The sequence below is a fragment of the Brachionichthys hirsutus genome, chromosome 13, assembly GCF_040956055.1.
Source record: "Brachionichthys hirsutus isolate HB-005 chromosome 13, CSIRO-AGI_Bhir_v1, whole genome shotgun sequence".
Taxonomy (NCBI): Eukaryota; Metazoa; Chordata; class Actinopteri; order Lophiiformes; family Brachionichthyidae; genus Brachionichthys; species Brachionichthys hirsutus.
The window spans coordinates 11,436,886-11,463,978 of record NC_090909.1 but is presented as its reverse complement, the minus strand read 5'-3'; the positions used below and the strand labels follow the sequence as shown (position 1 = coordinate 11,463,978).

The following is a 27,093-nucleotide window of genomic DNA, read 5'->3' as shown; positions in this document are numbered from 1 at the left end:
CAGGGGTGCATGGTCAGATATTACAATAGGTTGATAATCACGCAACATAACATGAGAGGTTAATTTGTTGTCAGTAAAAAAATAGCTGATTCTGCTATAGGTTTGTTGAGGATTTGAAAAAAAAAAAAGAATTCCGTCTGTTCTGTGGGTGCAAGAAACGCCAGATATCTGAAATGCTGTAAGTCAAAAGAAAAGACTGTAAACAAGAAGACGATTTTGTAATTGAATATCACATTCTTACAGATGATCGATCCATCCCAGGGTCCAAACATACATTAAAATCACCCCCCGCCCCCATAATTAACAGGTGAGAATTCAGACTTGAGCCACACCCCGGATCACTAGGTGGCGGTAATGCCCCGGTGCCTGAGACGCACCCCGGATCACTAGGTGGCGGTAATGCCCCGGTGCCTGAGACGCACCCCGGAACACTAGGTGGCGGTAATGCCCCGGTGCCTGAGACGCACCCCGGAACACTAGGTAGCGGTAATGCCCCGGTGCCTGAGACGCACCCCGGAACACTAGGTGGCGGTAATGCCCCGGTGCCTGAGACGCACCCCGGAACACTAGGTGGCGGTAATGCCCCGGTGCCTGAGACGCACCCCGGAACACTAGGTGGCGGTAGTGCCCCGGTGCCTGAGACGCACCCCGGAACACTAGGTGGCGGTAATGCCCCGGTGCCTGAGACGCACCCCGGAACACTAGGTGGCGGTAATGCCCCGGTGCCTGAGGCGCACCCCGGAACACTAGGTGGCGGTAATGCCCCGGTGCCTGAGACGCACCCCGGAACACTAGGTGGCGGTAATGCCCCGGTGCCTGAGACGCACCCCGGAACACTAGGTGGCGGTAATGCCCCTTCGCAAATGTGTCTGGCCGCTGTTAAAACACCAAAAAGAAGAAGAACAGCGTTATCTTGTGGGATCAGAGACCAGGAAGTCAGGACCGACTTTTGAAGACCACCGAAGTATTGGAATTGTAACTGGCAAATACGCAAGTATACGTATTAAGTATTTGTATCAAACGTTCTACTTTGGTTGGTAAAGTGCTTTGTCCTTCCGACGAACGCGATTAGCTGTTTCAAGATAAGTTAAATAACGGAACGCTCTCAAAATGCGTGCAGACAGAGAGCTAGCGGCTCGTTATTAGTTAGCTAGCCTTCCGTAACTTTGGTTAAATAACAAGGATCATCGATCGGTAGCGACGGCTGCCTCACAATGTAGACACCGAAATGCGTGTACAAAGCATGTTAGTCACAAATGCACTTTCAGGTCTGAGAAATCTGCATGAAACGACTAGACACTAGCAGGCTAGCCTGTTAGCATGCTAACAGTAGTTATTCGGACCAAGTTAGAAACGCTTCATCGCTCCTGTCAGTAAAGCCATAACATACAAGTTATATAATAATAATAATAATAATAATAATATTGATCATCATGTCCCAAAGATACCTGATAGTTTACATCACCTGTGGTGACGCTCGTCGTTCATGTGGGACCACCTCGGGGCCCGCATCATCATCATCCTAAACGTCCACAGTATTAAAATGGCTGGAAGAGTTTGGTTTCATAATTCATTCAGGTCAAATGTCCCCTGTTTGTGTTACCCAGAGCCCGAGGACAGACATGTCTTACGGCAAAGCAGAGAGCTACCGTTGCGTCCCGCGGGACTTCAACAGCCTGATCCAGACATGCAGCTCCAACATCCAGAGGATCACTCAGAACAGTAAGCCTCGGAGCGTCACGCGTTTCTGCTTCTGCAATGGGGTGGAAACGGCTGTGAGGGTTTATTTAACCGGGAAGCCCGTCTGCTTCTGCTGTGCATTCATCATGAATACTACTGATACTGCGCATGCAAAGTGTTTCATGGTGGTTGACTGTAATTCCATTCTAATGTATGATGGCTGTGGCGGATCTTATCACACATCCTGGAAGTGTTTGTTTTTTGGAATTAAGGTTGTTCAGTTATCACATGTGAGTGAATCATTCGTCTTTGTTTGTCACTAATGTTGCAGCGGTTACCAGTTCCATGGTGAGAAATGTGCTTATTAATGAGATTATTCATTTCTATCTATCTTCTCACGACTTGGGAGACACACACGATAGCAATAAAGTGAAAGTTGAAGTCTAAACAAGACTGAGAGGTGGGAAATACTAAAATAAAGCACTTGATAGAAGTCACCATTAATTAGTTTAGCTGCAATAGTCTAATGTGTGACTGAAAAGAGCCGTTCAGCAGTAAAGTGCTTGTTAAACTAATGAATGGAGTTTATTCGTAATGCAGAAATGAACCGTTTACTGCCTTTTGCCTTCCACGTTTGGTTTGAAAAGGTGCTGTATTTTTGCCTGATCGGTTTCATATCCTCACCAAGGCTGCTTAGGAGGCCAGATAAGTGTTTTAATGCAAAAGCATATCGTGTCAGACTGGCTAAAAATAAATAAATGTGTGTTTGTGGGTGTGTCCCTCTGGGGACCTTAACAGAGGAGATGGGTTGATTTTCTGGACGTGTTCAAGAATGATTCGTCTGGCAAACACGCTGCAGCTAAAAACGGTCACCCTTGATTGTGGTGTTCTTTAACCTCGAGCACTTGAAGCGAAAACACGGGAGTATTTCGTCAAATTGGCAGAACGATCATGCAGCTCCTAAAATCTATTTACTGTTCTAGCATGTCGAATAAGAATGCGTTTGTGGTCACTTAATGAAATAATCTTTTACGCCAACATTTTCACGTGGATTTCCCCTCTCCACAGCTGTTAGAGGACGTGCTTATTTAGGTTTTATGAGCCAAACAATAATTATTTATCAGTGAACAAAAACAAAATGTGACGATATCAAATACAACGAGTGGTGAAGGTGAGCCGTTAAACCGAGGTCTGAGATCTCGCCGTTTATCCGTCAGTCCGTAACTCAAAACGTTCTGGACTGGTCTTGATGAACTTTTCAGGACATGTTGGGAATGTTACCAGGAACAGATGATTACATTTTGGTGATTATTCAGAAGGGGATCCTGGGTTTTGGATCCTGGACTTTGGTAACATTGCACTAATTGGAGCTTCAAAATTAGTTCCTCAATATCTCGGTTGATCATTGACCGATGTTTGTGGACTTTGACACAGTCGTGTAGGGCGGGCGTCTCTATCTCACCACCGAATTCCATCGGGATCGGATCCAGAATGGAGTCAGGAAAAATATTATAGTGTAACATTGTCTAAATCCCCGTTTACCGATTCAAATCCGACTCACTTTGACTTTTCATGGTTGGCAGAGAGGTCTGCGCTCTCTGAGAGCCTTTCTAGTTATCATGAGGAGACTTTTGAAGCGTCGCCGTAAGTATTATCCTCAGGAAGTTAGCCAAACACATTTTCACTGACCGGATTGAGGATTGGGATTATTTCCACTGAGCCTTGATGCTGTTTTTCATGTGGCTCTCTTGGAACAACACGAAACTCATCACTGCTACTTGTTCTAATTGACAGCTGCGCAGATCAAGAGCATGGTGAGCCAGTTGGGGACCAAACAGGACACCAGTGAGCTCCAGGACAATCTGTACGTATATCAGCTAGTAATATCCACGTTGTTACTCCTCTGTAGAGCTGTCCAGTTACCGGTAACCCCCCCCCTGATAAGAACGTTAGGCAAAGTAGGCCCGTGTGCCTTTACTTCAAACAACAAAACTGCAACATGCACATTATGCTCAGGACAAAAAAGAAAGTGGCGGCATCGTACGGCCACACACACAATCTCAGGGTTCAGGCTATGTTATAACATGTTTATAATAGTTACAGAGCAAGAATGGGTATTGTGTTTATCATGTATTTTTTGTTTCTGCCGAACTGAAGCGGAACCACTTTTGTTTTTATATTTTTTGTTGAAGTAATATATTTAGTTTTTTGTTGTTACACATTTCTCACAGATTGTGAATCATTTACAAAATGATTACTCAATAAAACCGAAACCGAGACGCGACTATTTATTAATTAACCGAACTAAAACCGAAACCGAAGGACGATTCCCACGACCGGACGGCTCCACTCCTCTGCCAAACGTTCTTGTTTCCGTCACCCTAGCGTGGATCCATTCCCTGCTGCTGTACCGAGTCTCTAATATCCGGGAAGCAAAGAATATTGTCTGCAGGATGGTCGTTTCCATGGCTACTGTCCAGGAAAAAACCATTTTTATATGCCAGTACCATCAAATATTCATGCTGCATTGTTCTGAAACCGGTCTTCCTCCCTTTCTATGTCCACTGCTGCTCAGCGCTGAATCTGACTACGTAGTTAAAGTCGGGACTATTTGAATGAATGCAGTAAAATGGTGGACTGGATTGAAGAAGTGTGATTTTATCTTCATCAGTTCTTCTCCTAATGTTCTCTCGGACATATTTTAAGGGATCCAAATGTAATTCACGCAAGTTATGCTATTGTTGTGTAAGGACAGTGTTACACCTGTCTTTACCCTTTTGTGTAATGATGTGTCAGAAACCCAGGGCAGAGCTGCTGTGAGGAGATGGAGTGCAGTATTGTGGCATGTGACTGGGGCATTAGTGGAGGAGGGGCAACACATTGGCCAACAGCATCACAGAGGAAGTGGCCCCTCACTTTGTCGCGTCAACATGTTCCTTCCGAGACATTATTGCTTTCCCCAAACGATGTTTTCATCGTTTTGAAAATAGAAAATCTTAAATTCAAAGTGGGGATTGTTTTGTGTTTTCTGACATATGCCAGATCGCTCTCTTAGCAGGTCTGATTTTTCTTTCATTCTATTTTTTTTTTAGATATATAATTGATTAAAACTGAGCCAAAGAACAAGCTGCAAGGAGAGCAGGGCAGGCTGTACGGGAGTCTCAATAAATGGAGCTCTTGAATGGGATTTTCTCCCAAGATGATTAGTTACAATAATTTCTGGACTTTGTCTCCTGAGCTTGTACCTCACACAACTCAGTTGCGTATGTGTATTAAGTTTGTATGCAAACTACGCATGTATGCTTTTGAATTTTCCAAATCTAAATCATGAAGTACTTATTTTGCCAGGTGTGTGCAAAAATGTAATTTATTGAATCATCCTCTCTTTGCAATCTCCTGTAAGGAGGTTCTGTCTTTACATGGAAACAACCAAAATACATGTGCGTTGTGTCCATCAGCCCTTCCTACCGGCCTAAAAGGATTTCTATTGGAAATAGGAGGTCCACCTTTATATATGTACTACTGCCGTTTCTTAATCAGAACTCTGTTTCCACAGGCAGCAGATGCAGCACGATACAAACCAACTGGCAAAGGAAACCAACAAATACCTGAAGGAATTTGGATCAGTTCCTTTGCCATTATCACTCTCTGAGCAAGTAAGTCTCAGACTTACACACACGTGTACACTGTCGTTGTGTCCTTGGGCAAGGCACTTCACCCACCTACAATGTGTACTGAGCGAGTGAATGTCGGTGCTGGTCGGGAGGGCCGATGGCGCAAATTGGGCAGCCTCGCTCCTCTCAGTCTGCCCCAGGGGCAGTTATATCTACCCCGGGTCAGCTGTGGCTACAGTAGTAGCTTCACCACCATCAAGTATGGAGTGAATGAATAATGCACGATGTAAAGCGTCTTTGAGTGTCCAGAAAAGCTACATAAGACCAACGCATTATTATTATTAAAACGTTGAAGATGGGGACCGCAAGCAACATCAGGATGAAAACAAAGAGATGTACCATCGTATGAGACGGAGGTAAAGTGGGTATAAACCAGGGGTGTCAAACTCATTTTCTCCGAGGGCCACATCAGCATTATGGTCGCCCTCAAAGGGCCAGTTGTAAATGTAACTAAATGTAATGTAATGTAAATAAATGTAACTACTCCTTAACATGCTGCTAAATAACTGTATTTACTACTACATACTTAATTAAATTATAAATGTTACATATGCAATTGCATAGTTCTAAAAATATATCGATACCTTACTGCTGTAAAAATATCCGCCGAGGTTATGTAATCGCCGGCGTCTGTCTGTAATTTGTTCTTCAATATCTCCATTGATTATTGACCGATATTTAGGGAATTTAACAGTCATGTAGGGGGGGGGGGGCTCTATCTCACCACTGAATATCATCTGGGTCGGATCCAGAATGGAGTCAGCAACAAATATTTAATTTTAACATTTAAACCCCATTTACAGATTAAAAATCAGTTACAAATACACATCAACTCTGATTCACTTTTACTTTTCAGCATTTTAAGAGAACAAATGTCTGCACAAAGCTCTTGCGGGCCATAAAAAATGACATGGCGGGCCACATTGGCCCCCGGGCCTTGAGTTTGACACATATGGTATAAACAAATCGATCTTGGTATTTCCTGCATTTATTGCTTCTTGGAGGCCGGTATCAGCCATTCTGGATGAGGAGATATTGCGAAACGTGAAAAAACGTACGCAGACGTAGTTTATTGTGTGTGTGCGTCACACTCGAAGTGGCGGTAATCTGGGATAATCTTTTCTATCTGAAAATACGTAGCATGGACAGAATAATCTACTTTCCTTTGATTTCGGGTAAACGGGTCTGGATGTGCAGGCTACATTATCAGGTGTGTCCTTAACCCAAAATAAACCATATCCACACAGAGCTGTGAAAATAATTCATAATATTCCCTTTTACATGCATCTATTCCTCCTTTGCTTATTGAACAAGGCCTCATGAAAGCAGCCACTTGAAAAGGTCTGCTTTAAATACTGTAGATGTCAGTCATTCCGATGATCCACGGCTACTGCCTTCTGACTTCAAGCAGCACAAGCTGTCCCCGTGCCGATCTGAGTCTCAGCTAGGATCGGTACACAGTGTTATGTTGGTGCATTTTTTACGCTGTTGCCATGGCAATGGCCAAAATGTCCCGTATGATCCCATTACAGTTGTGACTGAACTGTGAGCGACTAATGCAGCTCAAATCTAAACACTTGTGAAGCACCGAGGACAAAAGCGGCGTGCGTCGGGGGGTCAGCTCATCGGCCTGTCGGCCGGCGAAGGCCTTCGATGCCGCTTGCGGCTTTAATCTTTTCCTTGTTTCTGTAATTGATCTAACATCCTCTGTTAACTCCCCCCCCCCCCCCCCCCCTCCAGAGGCAGCAGAAGATCCAGAGGGACAGATTGATGAATGATTTCTCAGCAGTTCTTAACAACTTTCAAGCCGTCCAGCGGCGTGCAGCAGAGAAGGAGAAGGAGTCCGTAGCCAGAGCGAGAGCAGGATCCCGCCTGTCAGTAAGTCGGATCACGTGCTAAACAGGCTGTGAACGGTAACTACACGCGTGTAGTCAGACGGAAGCCACTTAACTCCATGTATGGTGTTCATGTCTGTGCGACCAGCCTTCTGTGTTTATGTAAAGAAAATCTTGTCCTAAACGTTTATTTTTTTTAACTTGAAAGTCATGAATCTACTTCAGTACAGTTAAACAAATGTGTAGGTTTAGGGTTCAACGTGGGGGAATTGTAAGTGAACTCAAAATCCTAATTATGGCTCCAGCAATTGATGAAAACCAATGAACGTTCTAAAAATGAAAGCGTGTGTGTGTGTGTGTGTGTGCTCGATCGATCAATCGATCGATCCAATAAATTTGTATCTGCAAACAACCGAACCATTCGATGAATGGCCCACAAGAGCACGAACGGACAGAAGGACCTGCAGACAGAGACAGAAAGAGGGACAAACAGAGGGAGAGAGAGCACAAGACTACAGGGGAGAGAGAGAGATTACGCACATATATTTATAACATGAATAACCAGATAAAGAGGAAAGAGCTTAGTGTGTCATGATGTTAAGCCACCAGTGCTGGCCTATGACAGCATATTGATTATTGTATTGATTACCTATAAGCTTTGTTAAAAATGAAAGTCGTTGGACACCCCCTATGTTCAAGAGCAGACTGTCTCACGAACCAACCAGATTTTGTGGTCGTGTAAGCTGTTGGCACCTTGAGAGAGAGCTTCAGATGGATGGTGTCTTTATAAAACGCTGCTTTCCTGACTGCTTTGGTCACAGTGTGTTTATTTTTTCTCCATTAGGCTGAAGACTCTTCCTGGGATGAAAAGCTTGTTTCCTTTGATAAGTGAGTAATAACTGGTCGGGCAAATGTATAAGCCCGAAAATCCTCTCGTATCTCGGTTTTTGTCTGCCTGCACAATTCTGGGAAGCACCTTCTATTTTTTTAAGAACAGGATATAAGCCATAAGCTATATTTTTACTGTTTGCTCTTACTGTCATCCATGGAGAAAGGCAAATACTGCATTTATTTTTTTTATGTTTTATCTAGGTACTTCTGAAAGATCTAAATCAATCAAAAGATGATATTTGTTCAGATGTTTTGGATGCTTGTTCATTTTTGTGTTGCAGTCTGCAGTATCACACATTCTTTTAATTCTTCACATAATTATTATTTTAATTGTTGTCCTGTTGCATGAAGCCAAGAGGACTGGGGCCAGGTCAGCACTCAGGCTGATGAGATGGCCATCACAGAGGAGGATCTGGATCTCATCAAGGACAGAGAAACCAACATCAGACAGCTGGAGGTGAACCTTTCTTTTTCATCTTTCCAATTTTCAGAACTTCTCAACATGACTACTGGCCTCTATTCTCTATCTGGATCTCCACACATTTGTCTTGAGTCAATCTTATCACCTCTTTCAGTCTGACATTATGGATGTGAACCAGATATTTAAGGACCTGGCAGTGATGATCCATGATCAGGGAGAAATGATTGGTGAGTGGCACTGGGGGGGGGGGGGGGTCGGTGAGTGTCTGCATTTTCTGACATCATCTTCTAAGTCTTGACGACTCCCCAAAGCAGAGGGCCCATCCGTCTGCACGGTTCTATTGGAATTCATCAGTAGCAGTTTTGAGATATCTTGTACACAAATGGGTAGACATTGGCGATATTCTGAGATGTTGTGAGACGTTTTAAACCAGGGGTGGGCAAACTTTTTGACTTGCGGGCCACGATAGGTTCTAAAATTTGACAGATGGGCCGGACCAAGAACAGATGGATGGAGTATTTCTGTGAGCTAATATAAATGACACATGAAAGCTATTGCATTAAAGGATTTGGCCTTTTACAGCTAGCATTACAGGGAAAAGGTCAAATTAATGAGGCTTAATTATAATACAATTTTATTTAATGATATAATTTGGACATGTTTGGCGGGCCGGATTAAAAAGACCAACGGGCCGCATATGGCCCCCGGGCCTGGGTTTGCCCATGCCTGTAATGTAAACCATACTGAGGTCAAATCTATTTTTACTTTCAATAACGATGAAAACAACATTTTCCTGAAACGACACAATCCCCAGACTGACCTTGCTCTGACCTTGTAGACAGCATCGAGGCAAATGTGGAACATGCTGAAGTTCATGTGGAACGAGGAACGGAGCAACTCCATCGAGCTGCCGTCTACCAGGTGAGTCTGAGACGATCACTTCATCTTGTTTTCCAGCACTCTCTGTAGACACCTCAATGTCTCCACCAGAAGTGGGGGTCTGGATTATTAAATGGGTTGCCGGGCATTCATGAGTAACCTTTTTACCCTCGCCGAAGAGGAGGCGAGGGTATTGCAATTGGGTGCGTTTCTTTGTTTGTTTGTCTGTCCGAGCGCATAACTCAAAAACTAGTAACCCAATCGACTTGAAATCTTTACACAAGCAAGGTTCTGTCCGTGGCTCGGTCCTCCCCGAGAATGGCGTTGATCCGTATCTGGATCCAGATTCTAGAATTATTTTTACATCTGGAATCGTGCCTGTGCTGTAAACTGCCACTTTAAGAGGGAGGGACACGAATGGCATGATGGGAAAAAGAGTCCAGAAGGAGTCTTGTAGTACGTTCCGGAGCAGCAAGCTAGAGCAGGTTTGGCCCCTCTGATCCGGAAGCCCTGTTTACTGTCTCACAAGATCCAATAGTCTTTTGGAGGCGGGGTCTGCAATCTCTGATTGTCTTTCTAGTTAGTGTTTGTGAAACAAATGAAGAGATTTGGCCTCAAGGAGATGTTGGATTTATAAACCTATAAGTTATGTGTTATGTATAATGACACGGGGACAAAGTAGTTAGCAGGCTTACTGACATGAATAGCATACAAAAGCCTTTGCTGGTATTAACGGCTTGAAGACGCAGCCTGTATAGAGAAACTATCCATCCGTCTTCCACCGCTGATCTGGAGCCGGCTCTCGGCAGAGGTTTCCAGACTTCCCTCTCCCCAGCCACCTCCTCCAGCTCTTCCAGGGGGATCCCGAGGCGTTCCCAGGCCAGCCGAGAGACATAGTCTCTCCAGCGTGTCCTGGGTCTCCCCGAGGCCTCCTCCGAGTGGGGCATGCACAGAACACCTCCCCAGGGAGGCGTCCACAAAAAGCAGAGATTAAATCATTTGGCCCCCAAACCAGACCTCTTCCGGCCCCTGGCCGCGCCTAGAAATTCTGTCCATAGAGATTATGAATAGAGCCTGTGATCAAGGGCAGCCCTTCTCCAAATCCACAAAACACATGTGGGGTGGTTGGGCAAACTCCCACAAGGCCTCGAGCACCCGACTGGGGGGGTACAGCTCGTCCAGGGTTCCACGACCGGGACAAAAACCACGTTGTTCCTCCTGAATCCGAGGTTCGGCTATCGGTCTGTTCCTCTCCTCCAGCACCCTGAAATAGACTTCCCCTGAGAGGATAAGGAGCGTGATAATAATCCTCTGTCATCTCCAAACTCCTCCATAAACACTCGGGCCTTGGTACGCTTGTTTAACCGGTACCGCTCACCTGCTTCCGGAGTCCCACATGTCAACGAGACTCAATATGACTCCTTGAGCTTGACGGGCGGGCGTCCCTTACTTCCGGACTCCACCACCGGGTTCGGGGGGGTTGCCGCCACGGCAGGCACCAAAGACTCTGCATCCACAGCTCTTGCAGTTCTACAACGGAGGTGGAGACCGCGGTCCACTCTGACTCAACGGCAAAACACGGAATCAACCCGTTTTCAATTGTCATTTATAAGTATAAGCCATAACCGGTATGCCGTTATGTAAAACGTATCGCCCAATCCTGCTGGGAAATGTCCTGAACTGAATTTAAGTGCTGTGTAAAGTTGAAGGCCTTTGCAATAATCCGCCTCTCTGTTTTGTTCACCTCAGCAAAAATCACGGAAGAAGATGTGCATCCTCGTCATGGTTGGGTCCGTTGTGCTCGTCATTCTTGGGATCATTATCTGGCAAGTTTCAAAATGAATCAACAATGCACATCTGATGTGGCACGATTCTATTTCACTCCAAATACTCCAACCGCAAGAAGAGAATGGTCGCGTCAACAGACGAGAGACAGACAGATCACATTCATCTACACTTATCAAGTCTGTTTGTTGTTTAAAAGCTGGAAAACATTGATGAACATTAAAATAGAGAGAATCGACTGAGTAAGGTTTTTTGGTTTGCTTTATTCACAATTTGTTTTATTATCATTTACTCCACTAACCTTAGCTGTCACTGCATTTCAAATATAAAGAATACCATTGCCATTGTTTGTAGAAGGGGCAAAATGATAAAAGAAACACACTACTAGTTAAAGGTAGTTAATGTGATTTTTAAATGCTGTAAATATTCGTGTCCTGTTTTGCCATCTTTTGTGGCTCTTGGCCTACATAAAAACAAATTCCATGACTCCTTGCGATGATGGCAACAGTGGCTCTCGTATATATGTTGTAAAATGAAAGCTTAGATTACTAATATATCCAACACATGTCTGTAAATATTGCAAAGCAGCAGTTTATAATACTAAGATTATTATGCAGTATTAAAAAAAATAAAAACAGTGGTGAAACGAAGCTTTTTTCCATTGAATTTGTGAGTCCCTGTTTGTTAAAAGGAACGTTTGTACCGAGACAGAAAGTGGTAACATTCCAACCAGGCAAGGTGCTATGGAGGACCAAAACTGCCAAAATTAACACTCAGATGGAGGCACTTGTTTGTTCCTAGGAAGGAAGCACACTCTTTACATGGACAGCAGGGGGTGCAATAGGTCTGTGGCCATCAGGAGTGTTTCGTATTTTAATCTTTTCTTGAAAACCTTCAACATCACAGTCAAACAGGTAGAACACATCTCTGCAAACACTGCGAAGAAAGTCCACACAGCCAAAATCAGTCAAAGGCGTCCGATGTGGACCGTCATGAAAAGTGTCTTCTGGATTTAGCACATTTTGGTGATGATCCAGATCACCATGGGAACAGTATCCAATTATCAGGGGAATGAGCTGCTTGGTGGAGGTCTGTGCTATTGAGTGCTTTCCTAGTTTTTAATTGTTTTTATCGTTGCAGATTGAAACTTATAAAGGGGAGAATTTAAACTTAATATCTGAATATGCAAAAATTGCAATTACAATTATTTCAATCAATTATGCCTTTAATATAGGCTATAGGGCAAGATTACAGGCTTTTTACACTCTTGCTGCTGTCACTTTCTTCCAGATGTTCTAAAGGAAATCACATTAAATCAGGTGTGAATAATTAATCCACCCATTGAGTCTCCTCAACCTCACTGGGATTAGGAAACCTTTGAAAGCGCTGAATGAAATAGGAGGGAGACACGTCTGGAGTATCTACGCTGCAGATTTTTTTGTGATCTTGGATCTTCATGAATGAGAGAGAAGGAACACACCTTCTTGTTCTTTCAGCTTGTCCCGCGAGGGGTCGCCACAGCAAACCAACTTTCTCCACTTCACCCTGTCACTGGCTTTTCAGCGACAGGGTGAAGCGGGTGGAGGAAAGTGTCGGTGAGGATGAAGGGACAGGTAGATGGAGAGATAATCTTGATTGTCCCATAGGGACATTTGTCTTTGCAGTCTGTCATTCTGAACAACACAATGGCTTCACCAACGAGAACAACACATAAGTAAATACACGCTGCCGTGTGGCCATCGAGCCGGATTAGCCACTGAGAGGAGGAAGCGGGGCTCTGTCTGACACGCCGAGTCCAGAGATGAATCATGAAGCCGTTACTGCAGTTGTGGGTGTTTATTTTACATTTTCAATATAAAAAACATGTATTCTGTACAGTTAGACTATTAATGGACAAGACTAAGATGTTACACAGCCCTTGCAGACTCGTCATGTGTCTTCAAGCTTTCGGTCTTCGTCACAAGACATGTCAAAGACAAGTACCCGGTAATCCAATCAGATATTTTCAGCTTCCCGAAGGAGACAACTTGGTCTTGATCTTAGCTTGTCGAATACGTCCTCTTGTATCTTGAATGACATCGACGACTTTTCCCAGTATGCCTTTCTACCACTTCCTCTGGTAGAAGAGCAGGTAGGCGTCTCTCCTCCGCTGGTGACAGACGCAGTCGGCTGTTGTCTCCTTGACTCTCTCGTCATTGAAGGTCAGCCACCGACCTGTTCCGTCACCTTCAAACTGCTGCCTGCTGTCACAGATGTAATGGCCTGAGAAGACGGGACACATTTGTTACGTTTAAAGGGACAGTCCACTCTTAAATCTTGACAAACATGTCAGAAACACTTACCAGAATGTGCTGAAGTTCCCAAATGGCTGACGACGCTGACCAATGAGTAGTGAGACTAAAAAAAAAAAACAGTTCAAAGCAATTGGCAAACTACAAATGTTAATTTTGATGAGCTGATTTCTGCTTTAAATTCAGTTTATATAAAGATATGGACGTGTAAATGCTTTTTCTCTCACCCGTTTGCAGCTGTCAGGAATCGGAGCCAGAGTCAAATCGGGTGATAAAGTGACTGGGCTGCGGAGCTTTCTGATCCCGTAGGTGGGTAGGAAATCGCTCGCAAAACTTCCCTCCAGCTGGTAGGTGAACCGCAGAAGCTGGATGATCAGTATACTGTTGACAGAAGAAGGTTGGAGGAGGGAGAAGGTCAGATATGAGTTGACAGAGGAGGAAAGAAGGAGGGACAACAGTGAGGATGAAGGATTTTACTCACTTTGGCAGAGTTGAGAAGGCCCATGTAACGGACGAGGCTGTGGCTCCACAGTCACACTGGAACTCCAGGTCGCTCGCCTACAGGAGAGAACAGCAGCAAACGGGTTTCAGTTCAAATGTTTTCATGGGTGAAATTAATATGTTCAAATAATTTGGACAAAATTGAATGGAAGGGCATCAAAAATATGGGGAGAAAATAAGATTTGTCTCTTACTCCCATGTACTCCTCCACACACTGGCTCACAGTGGATCCAGCGATGGGACTCAGTGGCAGGTTGATGAAGTCTTCCTGCTTTTCGGACTTCCTGCCACATCTGTAAAGTAAAGTAAAGGGAAGTTCAAGTAAGAAGCTGCACTACAGGTTTCATTCCGACACGTTCTGCCTTGACAATCTGTAACGAAACACAGAGAATTTCCACCCTCTGAGTATAACATAGTGGGATTCATTACCCCTTGCAAGTCCTGGTGCTCAACATCTGGAATCCAATGTGAGCAGAGACGGGACAGGTGTACGTCATACCCTTCAATAGGGCTTCCCCGTACAGAGCTGAACCCGTGGAACCCAGCATGTTAATGAAGCAGCCGAGGAAGTCGTAGGCGTCCTGATCAGAAACACAGAGCAAAGAGAACCGGTGTTATACCGACTGAATCAAGTCTCATAGAGAGAGAGAGATGTGTTGCAGCATGTTTTAATAAAAATCACACTCACTTTCTGTTCATCGTCCTCAAACTCAGGGTTCCAGCCTGCGACAATCATCTTGAATACAAGCAGTGACTGCACTTTCTCTTTCTTGTCGTTGGTGAGGCGGCAAATCATAATGTTTAAAAACGACCTATAGAGCAAGAGAGGAAAGTTCCTTTTGTTCATTATTGTTATTGTTCTACACGTGCAAAGCAGTGGAGAGACCACGGAGTGACCAGAGTGAGAGGCCGTTCTGTACCTGAGGAACGCAGATTGAGACTCCCACACCTCTAGCTGGCTGTTGATCTCCTCAATGAAGGGATTCAGCGCCAAAAGGGCTTGGAGGACGGCGTTCATATAGCACGTCATGCCCAGGTTGGGGAGCCTTAAACAAGACGGAGGCCCAGAGTAGGACTGAGGTTAGTTATATTCACAATGCATATGCCTCAGCCAAGTTTCAAGCAGATTCGGCGCTTACCCGAGGCAGGACAGCGCCTCTTTGGAGAGCGTCTCCACTTTAGCCTCCGGTTGACGCTCCCTGTCATCCACCTGGACCGGCTGGATCGGAGCAGGTGACTCAGGGCAGCGGCTACTCTCAGCTGCACCAACCACCATCGACTTAAGAGGTGAGAGTGAGTTTTCAATGGTGGCTGCCACGTCAGCATCACCTCCGCAAAGCTGGATGTCGATACTGGTGACAATGGGAAACCAAGATGGGGATTTCAGTGCATGTTCCAATCACAGTAATGAAACCAAGTCGACAGAAGATTCAGCTCAAAGTAATTAGAATCACTGTAATTAACCGTTACAGAATGCCATACCAGTCCTCTGCATCGGAGGATCCGGAGTCGGTCTCTTCTGCCGCATCGATGGTCGCAGGATCCAGCTTGGCTTTCTGTTAGGTATAAAAACATGAATCCAGTTCAATAAAGTGAACACAGACACAAATGGCTGCACGTTTTTACTTGTTTATTATATTCATTCTGGATAAATTTACCTTCCGCCACCGCCAACTGGAAGCCTTTTTCTTCCTCTTCCGTGCCTCAGGTCTTCCTGATGCTGGAGGCACGGAAGTGACCGAAGTGTCGAGGACTTCAGGTTGTGGCGTGACGTCCTGAAGATTGACACTAGGAATAAAGAGAAAATATTGATTATTAATTCACAATTCTTTTAACAATCAAGTATCCCCAAGGCATTCTACATCTCCCTAGTTAGTACGCCAAATAAAAATAATAAATAAAACAAATAATTAAACATGAAGCATAAAATATTGAAACACCATCCTTACCTGGTCTCTGTGCTTGTGGTCTGGGTATCAACGTCCACGGCATCGCAAGATTTTTTCTGTTTAAACAAACAAAACATTCACCCATGAATAAACAAAGTCATATAAATAATTTACTTCACAAGAAAACTTAAATAAAAATATATAGATATCCCCACTGCTGGAATGTATGTTATGTGTGTTACCTTGCGTCGAAAAAGACGGGAGCAGAGCTTCAAGACAGTCTTTAATAATCTTGTCATTATCAGTCAAAGTGTGGAAAATAATCGACACAAATTTTGGCTTCACCAACAATCAAATCAATAAATATTGCATCAAAAACATCTCTCTTATATGTGACAGGTCCATAGTCACATCAAAGGCATGAAAGGATTAAAGGGGAGGATCAACTGTTATACAAACATTACAACCAATCAGAATTCAGCATTTAAGATAGGGAGATAAAACACAAAATCAACTTCACAGTTGTGCCACAAACAATTTGTTGTTTTACACACTGGAATCCAAATAAATCTGAATGTTGTACGATCATATGTCTGTACATTACTCGCTGTTATTTTGGTAACGGCACTGTAATTTCCGAAAGTTTGACACGCCGTGACGTCACTTCCTTTGTATTCGCGCTGTCGGCGAGCCTCTTGCTCTGCGCAGGAGAGGAGATGCTACTGGTCACATTTTGTTCAATCAATAGCACATACTAACTCTGTTTAAGAGTGGTTTACAAGTGAAAAGCACAGACATGTTTCATTTCATTTTATTTTATTTATTCTTTCTTTTCCGTCATGGTAATGCAGCATTAATACAAAATAACAACGCATATCGTGCAAAAAAAAAGAAGCGGCGGAACCGGAAACACCGTTACGCGACGCAGATGCGCAGAATGAATTATGTGAGCACCGAACCGCCCATGTTGCTCTCTCAGAAATCACTTTTATAATTTATTTTCTGTAAATTAATCTTTTATATCTTCTACTTATACATTCTCAGCTGTTACGGTAAGATGACCCGTCTCTGTGTGTCCGGGCCAGAGACCTTTAGTCAGACCAATGCTAGCTGGAAGCTAAGATGCTACACGCACCCCGGTGGGGCCATTGTTTTTGCTTTTGACACCGCATCTTTGCAACACTGGCTGCTTTCGGGACGAGTTGAGAGCCTGTCAGGTCGGAACAACCCGTTTAAATATCGAGACAAGCCCCGACCACAAAATAAAACACGAAAATGATCAACACTTATGACAAAGTAGCTGCGTTCTCAATCCTCATGAGAGCTAGCATCTCTTTAGCTGCGCTCTGTACTGTGTTTTATACTCGTGGAGTGTACATGGGAGGTTGATGATATACAAATGCAGTATAAATATTGAAGATATTCCCTGAAGGCTACTTTCAAATATTTTTTGTTGTCATTTTAAGCATGTTTTTGTTGAGGATAATTGTCCTATATTCATAAAATATATTTCAAGCCTAGTAATGATATGATTTATGATCTGTTAAAGGCTCAAATGTTTTTTGTTACGGTTCACCAGGGGAGGATGAGTGCAGAAGCAGCCGGCCGGGGAGCTGCTGTGGGCGACAGTCGGCCCGGCACGCCTCTCCAGACCTGCTGGTTTGAGTTCCTCCTGGATGGGAGCCTGCTAGAGAAGCACCTGCAGAGGTCAAACCCAGGTCAGCGCATAGATTGATCGGATTTTTGTGTGAGGTGGACCCAGAAGTTAAAATATGCAATTTGGCTCACAACAGAATAAAAATGGCACCACCTTAAAACCAGTGAAGTTTAGACGCATTGTCTTAGATGATGTTCTTATTAATGCTTTATGTTTCTGTGTGTATTTCAACAAGACCCAACACCAGTACAGCTGATCATCCAGTTCCTGGAGCAAGCCTCCAAGCCTTCTGTGAATGAGCAGAACCAAGTGCAGCCTCCAGCAGACAACCGCAGGAATCGCACCCTGAAGCTGCTGGCCCTGAAAGTAGCTGCGTACATGAAGTGGGATCTGAATGTCCTGGAGAAAGGGTAAGAGTCCGTGTGAGCTTCCTTTTAATATGTTGGACGTTAGCGTCTCTTCTCACACTTTTAAACTGTTCCTGTTTGCATTTACATTAGTTACATTTGCAGTCGTGGAACCTTGTCATTTAGTAGCAGACAATGCGACAATGCGAGACCCAATCCTGCTTGTCCTGCTTGAATATCAGTCGCTCTCTGCAAAAGGCCATTCATTAATAGTCTGTAATCGAGTAAAGTAACAGTAAAGAAAGTGACGTTGGTTCCACACGCCTCCTTCTTATAATTGTTTCAAATTAAACAGACATTTGAATCGTTTAATGAGATCATTTTCCTTCTTCCTTTCCAGCTTGACAATCCCAGTATTGAACATGTTACTGAACGAACTCCTTTGCGTGAGCAAAGTGCCCCCAGGGGTGAAGCATGTGGACCTGGACCCGTCCACTCTGCCGCCCACCACAGCGATGGCTGTTGTCATCTACAACCGCTGGTACGTTAGCTCCTTGAGGAGGACACAATCCACCGCATGTGTTCATTTACTGTCCTGTTCTGGAGGGGAAGGGGGGGGGGGGGGGGGGGGGACTAGTGACTGCAGCCTCGCACCGTCTCCTCCTTTTCTGCACTTTAAGTCATATTATTCTAAAAGAGTAACTCTGCTTGAACAGAAATACTTTTGCTCTCTCTCTCTGTCCGATTCGTCCCGTGTCTTTAGGGCCATCCGAACCATTGTGCTGAGCAGCTTTCCAGAGAAACAGACCAAACCGGGACCGCACCAGATGAACATGTAAATTCTGCCAGCCGTTTCCAGTTCGAGTTTAAAGGCAGGCTTTTGTGTTTCATCTGAATGACTTCGATGTTTGCCTTTTGGGCTTTTCCAGGTTGAGTATTGTGCAGCAGGAGAAAGAGATGACTGAAAACATCCTTACCGTTGTGAGTTCATGATTCTGCTCGTTTAATTAGCCCTCTCTCTAGAGGTGAAAGATGTTGCTTACTTCTTTTTATTTTATTTGTTCAGCTGAAAGAGCAGGCGACGGACTCCATCAGCGTCCTCGAAGGAGCATTGCAGCTGAAAAAGGACTTCTTCGTTCATACCCTGAGGACTCTGGATCTGCTGGCTGCTGACGCTGCCGCCAACGGGGAGACCGAGTCCTCGACTGCAGGGCTTCGCATCAGCGCTGATGAGCTGCACTGCCAGGTCAGTGGACGGGGGGGGGGGGGGGGGGTCTCTAGAAGTGGCCACCGATGCTACCTCATTACCTCAAGCAGTTCAGTCTATAGCTCCAGAACTTTAGCTGTGGATGCTCTATCTGTGTTCTCTTTATTTGATTACACTGTTGGCTTCAGAACAATACTCTGGAGAATTCTAATTGGAGTTGAATTTATGGAATCAGTAGATCTCATCCTGGCACGGGTCTCATTTGTATTTCAGGTTCATTATGATCTGGGAGGTATTTTCTTCCAGCAAGGCTGCACAAACCAGCCAGCCTATCAGAAGGCCCATGATCACTTCAGGCAAACGCGGGAGCTGTTAAGAAAGGTACTTGTACTGAATTCAATACTGTTATGAAACAGTTTGCCTTCAGCAAAGGTGATGACGCTGAGATATTCCTTAATATTGTCTCAGCTGGACTCGGCAGTCCATGTTCACTTGGATGAGGAACGTCTAGCCGGCTACTGGAACGCCTGCAAAGCTTTGACTGAGGATTGTGACTCAGACAGCCAGACCACATCCTACAATCAAATCAACAGCCTCATCAGAGCACACAACTACCAGGTGAGAGCTCACGCTGCAGCAGTTCTGGAATGACGATGCATGTAAAGCAGAAAGTAAGTGAGCAAACAGGATGTTTAACACTGAGGATCATGCATTATTTTCATAAAGCCTTTCCCTGACAGGCTGTTATTGAAGCTTTCATCAAGGACAACATTAGCCGCAGGTTGCCGACCCACTTCAGACGGTCTGTTCTCAGAGAGTTCCTGTACAAAGTCCTGCAAGGGTGAGAGCACAATTCAATGAATCCAAACTAAAGCTGACCTTGTGTCAAAAAGCCTTTTTTATTATACGCAGTACTTTAGTTATTCATTGAAGTACGGTATTTATATTCTTGGGATGATCTAGTTTGTAGCTGGAGTCCACAGTGCAGCAAATGGTTCTTCCTTATCCCTCCGCAGAGAGTCGGGCCTGGATGAGGTTTGCTACAAGCTGTGTATTTGCAACGCCGTACGAGATGCTGTAGAAGGAGACATCCTCAGCGTTCCTTTCCAGCAGCTCCTCCTCAAGCCCAGTAAAAAGTTGGTGGACTTCATCTTAGAGGTACAGTAATCCATCGATATAATGCGGTTCATTTTCTGCGACTTCGCTGCTTCGCTGAGTTTTTTAGTGCAATTTCAGATTTTTTTTTTTGTACTTGAACACGCCTTGAAACGGCGCAAGACGAAGGGGCGCGGTCGGAGGAACTGTGAAATACACGCGAGTTGCTATTAATAACTTCTTATGTGTTCAACCTCGTAGGTTGATCATTAAAATTAAATTCGTTATTTCTAAAAGCTATCATGTTTATTTGTTAAGCGTTTGTTTTATAGCGCTCTTATTCTTTTATTTTGTAGGAGCATAAACGTCACGTCCCTTTTGGGTTTTGTTCCTTCCTGTTAATACATGTAGCCGCTGCCGTCCCGCTGTGCTAAGCTATCCAATAAAGCAGCATGAGAGGCTAAAGACAGCACGAGTAGAATATTTGTTCTTCTGCACTCCAAGCGGCTCTTTCCTCGACCTGCACGCCTTAACATTATTAACAGGAAAACGTTTACTGTACGTACTATATATTTATATTTCTCAAACAAATGTTTAGTTCTGAAAACAGGTTTTGATCTTTTGATCTACTCCCTGATTAAGTCCCAATTAGCGCCTGAGCTCATGGCTCTGCACGTACAAGGTGTCTGATCTGGTCTCTGAGGTCCACTATGACGTAAAGTCACATCATTAGAGCATGTAAGCTTTGAGATGAACACATATAAAGCACTTTCTCATATTTTGCTGCATTATATTTTCTTAGGCACATTGGTGTTCAAACCCAGAGAAAGCTGTCATTTTGTTCAAGCGACATTGCATCTGATTAATCATCTGCACAAACTGCTGATGGAATAATTGGAAAGACAAGTCTCATAAACGCAAACATTTTGTGCAGTAATGAGGAGAAGGAGGGAAGTTATTTTCTGGACAACGCTTACAAACCTTTTTTTTTAAATTCATGTATTTATTTTCCAATATCCTTCTAGTTCATATCCATTGTTTAAGTAGAAAAATGACTTGTTTAAGCTTGTCCTTTATTAGCAATAACACTGAAATCAAGTCGGGTAAAGCAATGCTGCAGTGTTCTGTGGGAATGTGTGGGTGCTGCAACACAACGGGGACAAAACATGAACATTGGCAGTTATTAAAACGCTTTGGGCAATACTGTATACATCATTGTTTCGATTGGTGCCCCGACAGAGATGACTGTGTGTGTGTGTGTGGGGGGGGGGGGGGGTGTATAAGCTTTGCTGTCGACTTTATTCAGTCTGTAGCTGAACCTTTCTCTTGGTAAAAGGTAAAATTGAAAGCTTCCTGCACATTTGAATCCAGGTTTCTTTTTCCAACAGGTTTGCACACTTTCACTAGAAAAGGAGAAGCTGTCTGAGACCATCAGAAAAAACATGGCCGCTTTCATGAGGTGAGTGTCGTCTCTTGGTTTACCCAGCACGACGGTGTGGAGGAGCTCGTGTCATGTAAAGCTGCATCATTAGATTAAAGCTTCTTCACAGGAGGCTGTCCTTATCCTGCAGGACTCTGTGTGAACGCTTGGGGGAGCTGCCGCTCCTGTCTACGGTCTCCTCTCACAAGCTGTTCACGGAGCTGTTGAGGGAGGAGGAGAGGAAGATTCTGGTGGAGCAGATGAGGAAGAGATCGGCCACCGTCAATCTCAGCGCCAAGCCTCTGCCCTCTTTCTACGACATTCCAGGTGCGGTATGAAGGTCGCCTTGTGCGACCGGTAATCCCTCCTGTGTGTCAGCCTCTCGAGTCTGCTTTTGGTTCATCCCTCCGCAGCCTCCGCTAGTGTGAGCATCGGGCAGCTGGAGCAGCAGCTCATCCTGCTGCTAGAGCCACGCAGGCTCAGGCAGATCCTCATCGAGCTCCACGGCATGGCTGAAAGGCCCTTCTGGAAGGTCAACAGTAAGGTCAGAGAATAGGAAGCGCTGATTTTAAAGACTTTCCACGTATCTAGTGAATATTTAGAATAAATTCGCACATTTCCAACACTTAAGATAGACTTTTGTGACTAAATGAATGTTAATTGAAGCAACTAAAACCGTTCTCCTCTTACATGTACAGTGGGAAGTTCCTCCAGACTACATTAACGCGATCCTCGGCATTAAAGACAACCTGACGAAGGACCTGGTCTACATTTTCATGGCCAAAGGACTTCACTGCATATTAATAAAGGTGTGCACACAAATGTACTTGTAAATATATCATTATCAGTGTCAAGCACCAAAATGCAGTCATTGCCTACTCGCCTGCAAACCTGTGGGGGGAAACGCTGCACGATTGTGGAGCCTGTATTCATGAAGCAGATGGGAAACGGCAGAAACAAACATAAAATGACTCCCGGCAGCTCAAAGAACATAGTCAGAGTCTGCAAATGTTCCACAGCTCTGTTTGGGTCTCACGGAACCCATTTTTGACCGTGAAGCCTGCTACAGTATGTTTATAGTCATGATAATTAAAAACGCTGCTTCTCAGTGAGAATCCATCGGAACCAGAAGCAGAATCTTCAATGATAATACTGCGTTTTGCTGCTCTTTCAGGACTTCTCTCATGCCCGGCAGCTTTTTGCAGCCTGTCTGGAGCTCGTCACCGAGTTCTCCCCAAAGCTGCGGCAGGTGATGCTGAACGAAATGCTGCTGCTGGACATCCGCTCGCACGAGACGATGGCCGCCGAGGGCAGCAAGGAGCGACCGCCCCCCGACCTGGTCAGCAGGGTCCGAGGGTACCTGGAGATGAGGATCCATGGTGTGTGGCTGGGCTCCATGTGATGATGCTCTAACGCCCGTCTTCAAGGCTCATTGTGATGTTCTCGTACTTCGATGTGCGGTCCGTGGAGATACGTTTCTGCTGCTCTAAATTATGGGATGCGCTTGCTTTGTCTATAGATGTGCCTCTGCGTCAGGTGGTAGGAGAGGAGTGTGTCGCCTTCATGTTGAACTGGAGGGAGAATGATTACCTGACGTTGCAGGTGCCCCCATCTCTGGCCACAAACAACCCTTACGTGAAGGTAGGAAGCCCGTTTCCAAGCCCAACGTCTGCCGTAGGGACAAAACGTGATCTCCTGCCTTAGCTTGTTGCAGCTCTTCATTTACAGATGCTGGCTGCTCTTCTCAGCGTGGTTTCCTGCAACAGCAGGCTGCTGATCATGTACCGTACGTGGCCTGTCCAGCAGAGTCATTTGAAAAGGAATAGGAAGAAGCCAAGGCTGATCAAGTCCTACCGCGTGCTTCACCATCAACAATGCAAAATTCCAATAAATAAATAAACTAAACAGGCAACATAAAAATACTCAATTTAAGCTATCTGAGCGAAAAAAGAATAAGAATTGAACAAAAGGAACAGAATTGATGTCTATTTTACACTCTCCTTCCTCCTGTCTATACTTCTCAAAGATATATGTCCCGTACATTTGTTTAAATTGCATTATATTCTTACTTTGTTTAATTGGTTCTTCAAGACCATTCTGCAAATGGAAATACACATACTTTTTAAAGTAGCCCTAGCATAATGCGAGGACTACTTTACTTTAGGACAAGTTTAATGTCCTTTTATAATCATACCCCCCCCCCCCCCCCCATTCTATCTTTGAACAGCTTTTGTATGTTTACAGGTAACAGTTTCTTTTTTGCGTTTGTGCAGTCTCCCCTAACTTTAAGGTGTGTAATTTCAAAAACAATATATTGGCGTGTTCATAGTATCCTGCATTGTTTACTGTGGGAACGGCTCTCTTTTGTAGTCTACTTAATGTTTGTAAGTTGCATTGTGGCGTTCCCGTCTTCACCGTCTCGCCTTTCCTTCTGAAAGCTTGGCCAGCTCCTGGCCTCAACATGCAAGGAGCTCCCAGGTCCTAAAGAGAGTCGGCGTGCGGCCAAGGAACTTTGGGAGGTGGTGGTGCAGATCTGCAGCGTGTCCATCCAGCACAAGAGGGCCAGCGATGGCAGAGTGGGCCTCATCAAACACAGGGAGTCCTCCATGGGCATCATGCACCGGTGCGCCTGTCCTTACCTGAAGTCAGCTGAAAGCTCTGAACTCTGACCTGCTTTATCGGCTTTATTTCTTAGTGTATGGCTTACAATGATCCTTAACCTATAGTTGAGAATGCACAATTAAAACCATCTTATTTCTGTTTTCCAGGAGTAAATTCATCACTTTCGTCAAGAAACTTAGAGTAAGTGTCCGCTCAGCGAAATGTTGCTGAACTGGATATCCTGCTGAACTTTCATCTGATTTCTCTCAGGAGCCGTTGGTGCTGACGACCCTCATCTCGCTGTTTGTGAGGCTCCACAGCATAGTGAGGGTACGCGTCCGCACACAGGCTGCGTGGGGGGTGGGGGGGGGGGGCATCTAAAAGAACACGTTCATTTAAATTCTGCGTTTCCTCTTTCTTCAGGATGATATTGTAAACGAGGTGACGGCTGAGCACCTCGCCATCTGGCCTTCTTCTCTCCCAAAGTAAGGTCCGCTCGCTTCACGAGAGATTCCTCAAACGATAGCTGCAAATGTGACGTGTGTGTGTGTGTGTGTGTGTGCGTGCGTGTGCGTGGGAGCAGCATACAGGCAGTAGACGTGGAAGCTGTGGCCGTGACGGTCAAAGAGCTGGTGTCCCATGCTCTCATTCTGAACCCTAACAACCAGTCGTGGCTCGTCACGCAGGCCGACATCTACTTTGGTGAGGAATGGTCTTTAATGCGACGCTTCGTCTTTGAAGTCAGTGTTTTCACGTAAAGGTCGGTCTGACCACGTTTCTTCTGCATCCGTCCGTAGTGACCAATCAGTATCCTGCTGCACTGAACTTCTACCTCCAGGCTGGAGCTGTAGGCTCCGACTTCTTCACCAAAGCGGTGCCCCCCGACGTCTACACTGATCAGGTACTCCGTGACGGAGCAGCCTGGGGCCAGATGCCCCGTGTGTGTTTGAGCGTTAGTAGGAACACGGTTTGGGGGGCGAGGGGGAGGAGCCGCCGCAAAGCTCAAAGTCAACCCGAAGGAAATGTTAATGGATCAATTCAAAAGTGGCGTCTACGGATAAATAATCGTGAAAACGCAACGTGAGCAATATAAAAAGACAAATGTAAAATACTCGAGTCGCTGTGACTCGTATATTCGTTTGTTTTGTACGTTAAAATGAAACAAACCGCTGCCAACTCACCGACTGTTGTTTCCAGGTACTGAAGAGGATGATCAAGTGCTGTTCAATGATGAACTGCCACACGCAGGTCAGAGGTCAATGTTTCCGGGGGGGGGGGGTTCTTTCTTCTGTCGTCGGTTTGATGTTTTGTCGAGAAAAACCCTGCCGACCTTCTGACCCTTCTGACCCTGCCGCCGTGGCATGTTTAGTGAAGGCTTTGCTCGTACATTAACGTCCAGCAGGTCGGACGAACGTTAAATATCACGAGGTTATAATTAAGTCACGTGAACATAGTATTCATGTTATCTAACAAATAATGCACTAAATTATTCGGTAGATTGGAATTTGCATTTCTAAATTATTTGTAATTAATCAGTCAATCCATTCGTGCTGCTGTTGTGTTGCTATGGTGACGTTATGAGGGCCACCAGCATGCCGGCTGCTGTCTGTAGTGCACGTTGTAAGATGATCCTGCAAGAGGACGCTTCACAGAACGCTCAAAAGGAAATGTGCTATTTTGTACTTTATGAACCGGTGAGGGCATCAGAATGTAGTTTTCAGTTCTGTCGTAATCCGGTTATTTTGAAACCGCAAACTGTTTGGAACATTTAAGTGTAAGAATATTTACCAAACCTGGCTGAAATGACAGCTTTTTACAGACGCACTTGTGTTTTTTAATGACTATTTTTTAGTTTAAGGGCTATTAAATACTTATTCAATCAGGATCACCAGATGTCGGTTTTGAGATCGCCTCCCTCTCCCATCAGGTGGCGGTTCTCTGTCAGTTTCTTCGAGAGGTTGATTACATGACGGCGTTTAAAGCGCTTCAGGACCAGAACAGGTAACAGCAGACGCCCAAACGAACAGCCAGCAGCACGTCTCTAACCGCCCCCCCCCCCCCCCCCCCCCCCTCTCTCACTGCAGTCACGATGCCATGGACTCGTTCTACGACTACATCTGGGACGTCACCATCCTGGAGTACCTCACACGTATCCTGGACCGAATTACAAAGAGATCGACAAACGCTTGTGCTCATTACCAATTCACTAAAGTGACAATAGAAGACATTTCCAAAGAGTCAATTAGAGAAAAGGCTGATATTTAAATGTAAGCGTGCGGAATCTGATTTAGCTTTTCTCCCTCAACTCTTCAAAGAAACTGCAAAATGTATTTTTCTTTTTGACGTCTTCCTTGACTGCGCAGATATTCACCACAAACGAGGAGAGACTGAGAAGAGACAAATAGCGGTGAGCACATTGAAACCTGCTTTCACTTATTAACGAATGCTTTCAAGATGGTCTCTTCCGTATAATCCAGTGTTTAATGTTCAAACACCAAACTCTTGCTCAGATAAAGGCGATCGGGCAGACGGAGCTCAACACCAGCAACCCAGAGGAGGTTCTGCAGCTGGCTGCACAGAAAAGGAAGAAGCGATTCCTGCAGGCCATGGCCAAACTCTACTTCTAGGAGCGACAGCAACCGCCGCCAGACCTTTGGGAGGCTGAAAGGCTTCATCTTGTTTTTGCCAGGAAATAAAATTGTCTGTAAATACTACTGCTCAGTTGTCCTCTTGTGATAATGCTTAATCAGTGACTGTCCCCGAGTCACAACAGCACGATTAAAGGAAGACGTCCTGACTCAGAGCGCACGTACGCTCGTGGTCGTAGTGACATCACTGAGGTATGATCTGAACCCGATCAGCTGACAGGTCAGGAAGCAGCAGTGCTCTGTACACAGTTCAACGTTCCAACTCATCCTGA

General features: G+C 44.9%; 2 protein-coding genes across 4 annotated transcripts; both read left to right on the top strand.

Moving 5' to 3' along the window:
• Positions 1–925: 925 nt before the first annotated feature.
• Positions 926–11,809, top strand: stx12 (syntaxin 12). Of its 3 annotated transcripts, none has more exons than XM_068747075.1 (10): positions 926–990; positions 1,608–1,722; positions 3,475–3,544; positions 5,237–5,336; positions 7,095–7,232; positions 8,034–8,077; positions 8,432–8,537; positions 8,656–8,728; positions 9,344–9,422; positions 11,130–11,809. In XM_068747075.1, exons 2-10 carry the CDS (start codon positions 1,623–1,625, stop codon positions 11,239–11,241), a joined length of 822 nt encoding a protein of 273 aa, XP_068603176.1. In that variant the 5' UTR covers positions 926–990; positions 1,608–1,622; the 3' UTR covers positions 11,242–11,809. The 3 variants fall into 3 exon arrangements, with proteins under 3 accessions (XP_068603176.1, XP_068603175.1, XP_068603177.1); XM_068747074.1 differs by having other exon boundaries at positions 935–994; XM_068747076.1 differs by having other exon boundaries at positions 935–994; positions 9,340–9,422.
• Positions 11,810–17,431: 5,622 nt separating this feature from the next.
• Positions 17,432–26,860, top strand: ints8 (integrator complex subunit 8). The gene is made up of 27 exons (XM_068747251.1): positions 17,432–17,564; positions 17,739–17,913; positions 18,251–18,391; positions 18,614–18,685; positions 18,780–18,831; positions 18,917–19,096; positions 19,331–19,438; positions 19,526–19,675; positions 19,798–19,898; positions 20,074–20,215; positions 21,541–21,611; positions 21,724–21,899; positions 21,986–22,116; positions 22,271–22,381; positions 22,747–22,951; positions 23,092–23,213; positions 24,011–24,195; positions 24,341–24,374; positions 24,444–24,503; positions 24,597–24,658; positions 24,757–24,875; positions 24,971–25,074; positions 25,371–25,421; positions 26,101–26,174; positions 26,258–26,322; positions 26,537–26,580; positions 26,684–26,860. The coding sequence occupies exons 1-27, from the start codon at positions 17,432–17,434 to the stop codon at positions 26,798–26,800; spliced, it is 2,985 nt and encodes a 994-aa protein (XP_068603352.1). The 3' UTR covers positions 26,801–26,860.
• Positions 26,861–27,093: the final 233 nt, after the last annotated feature.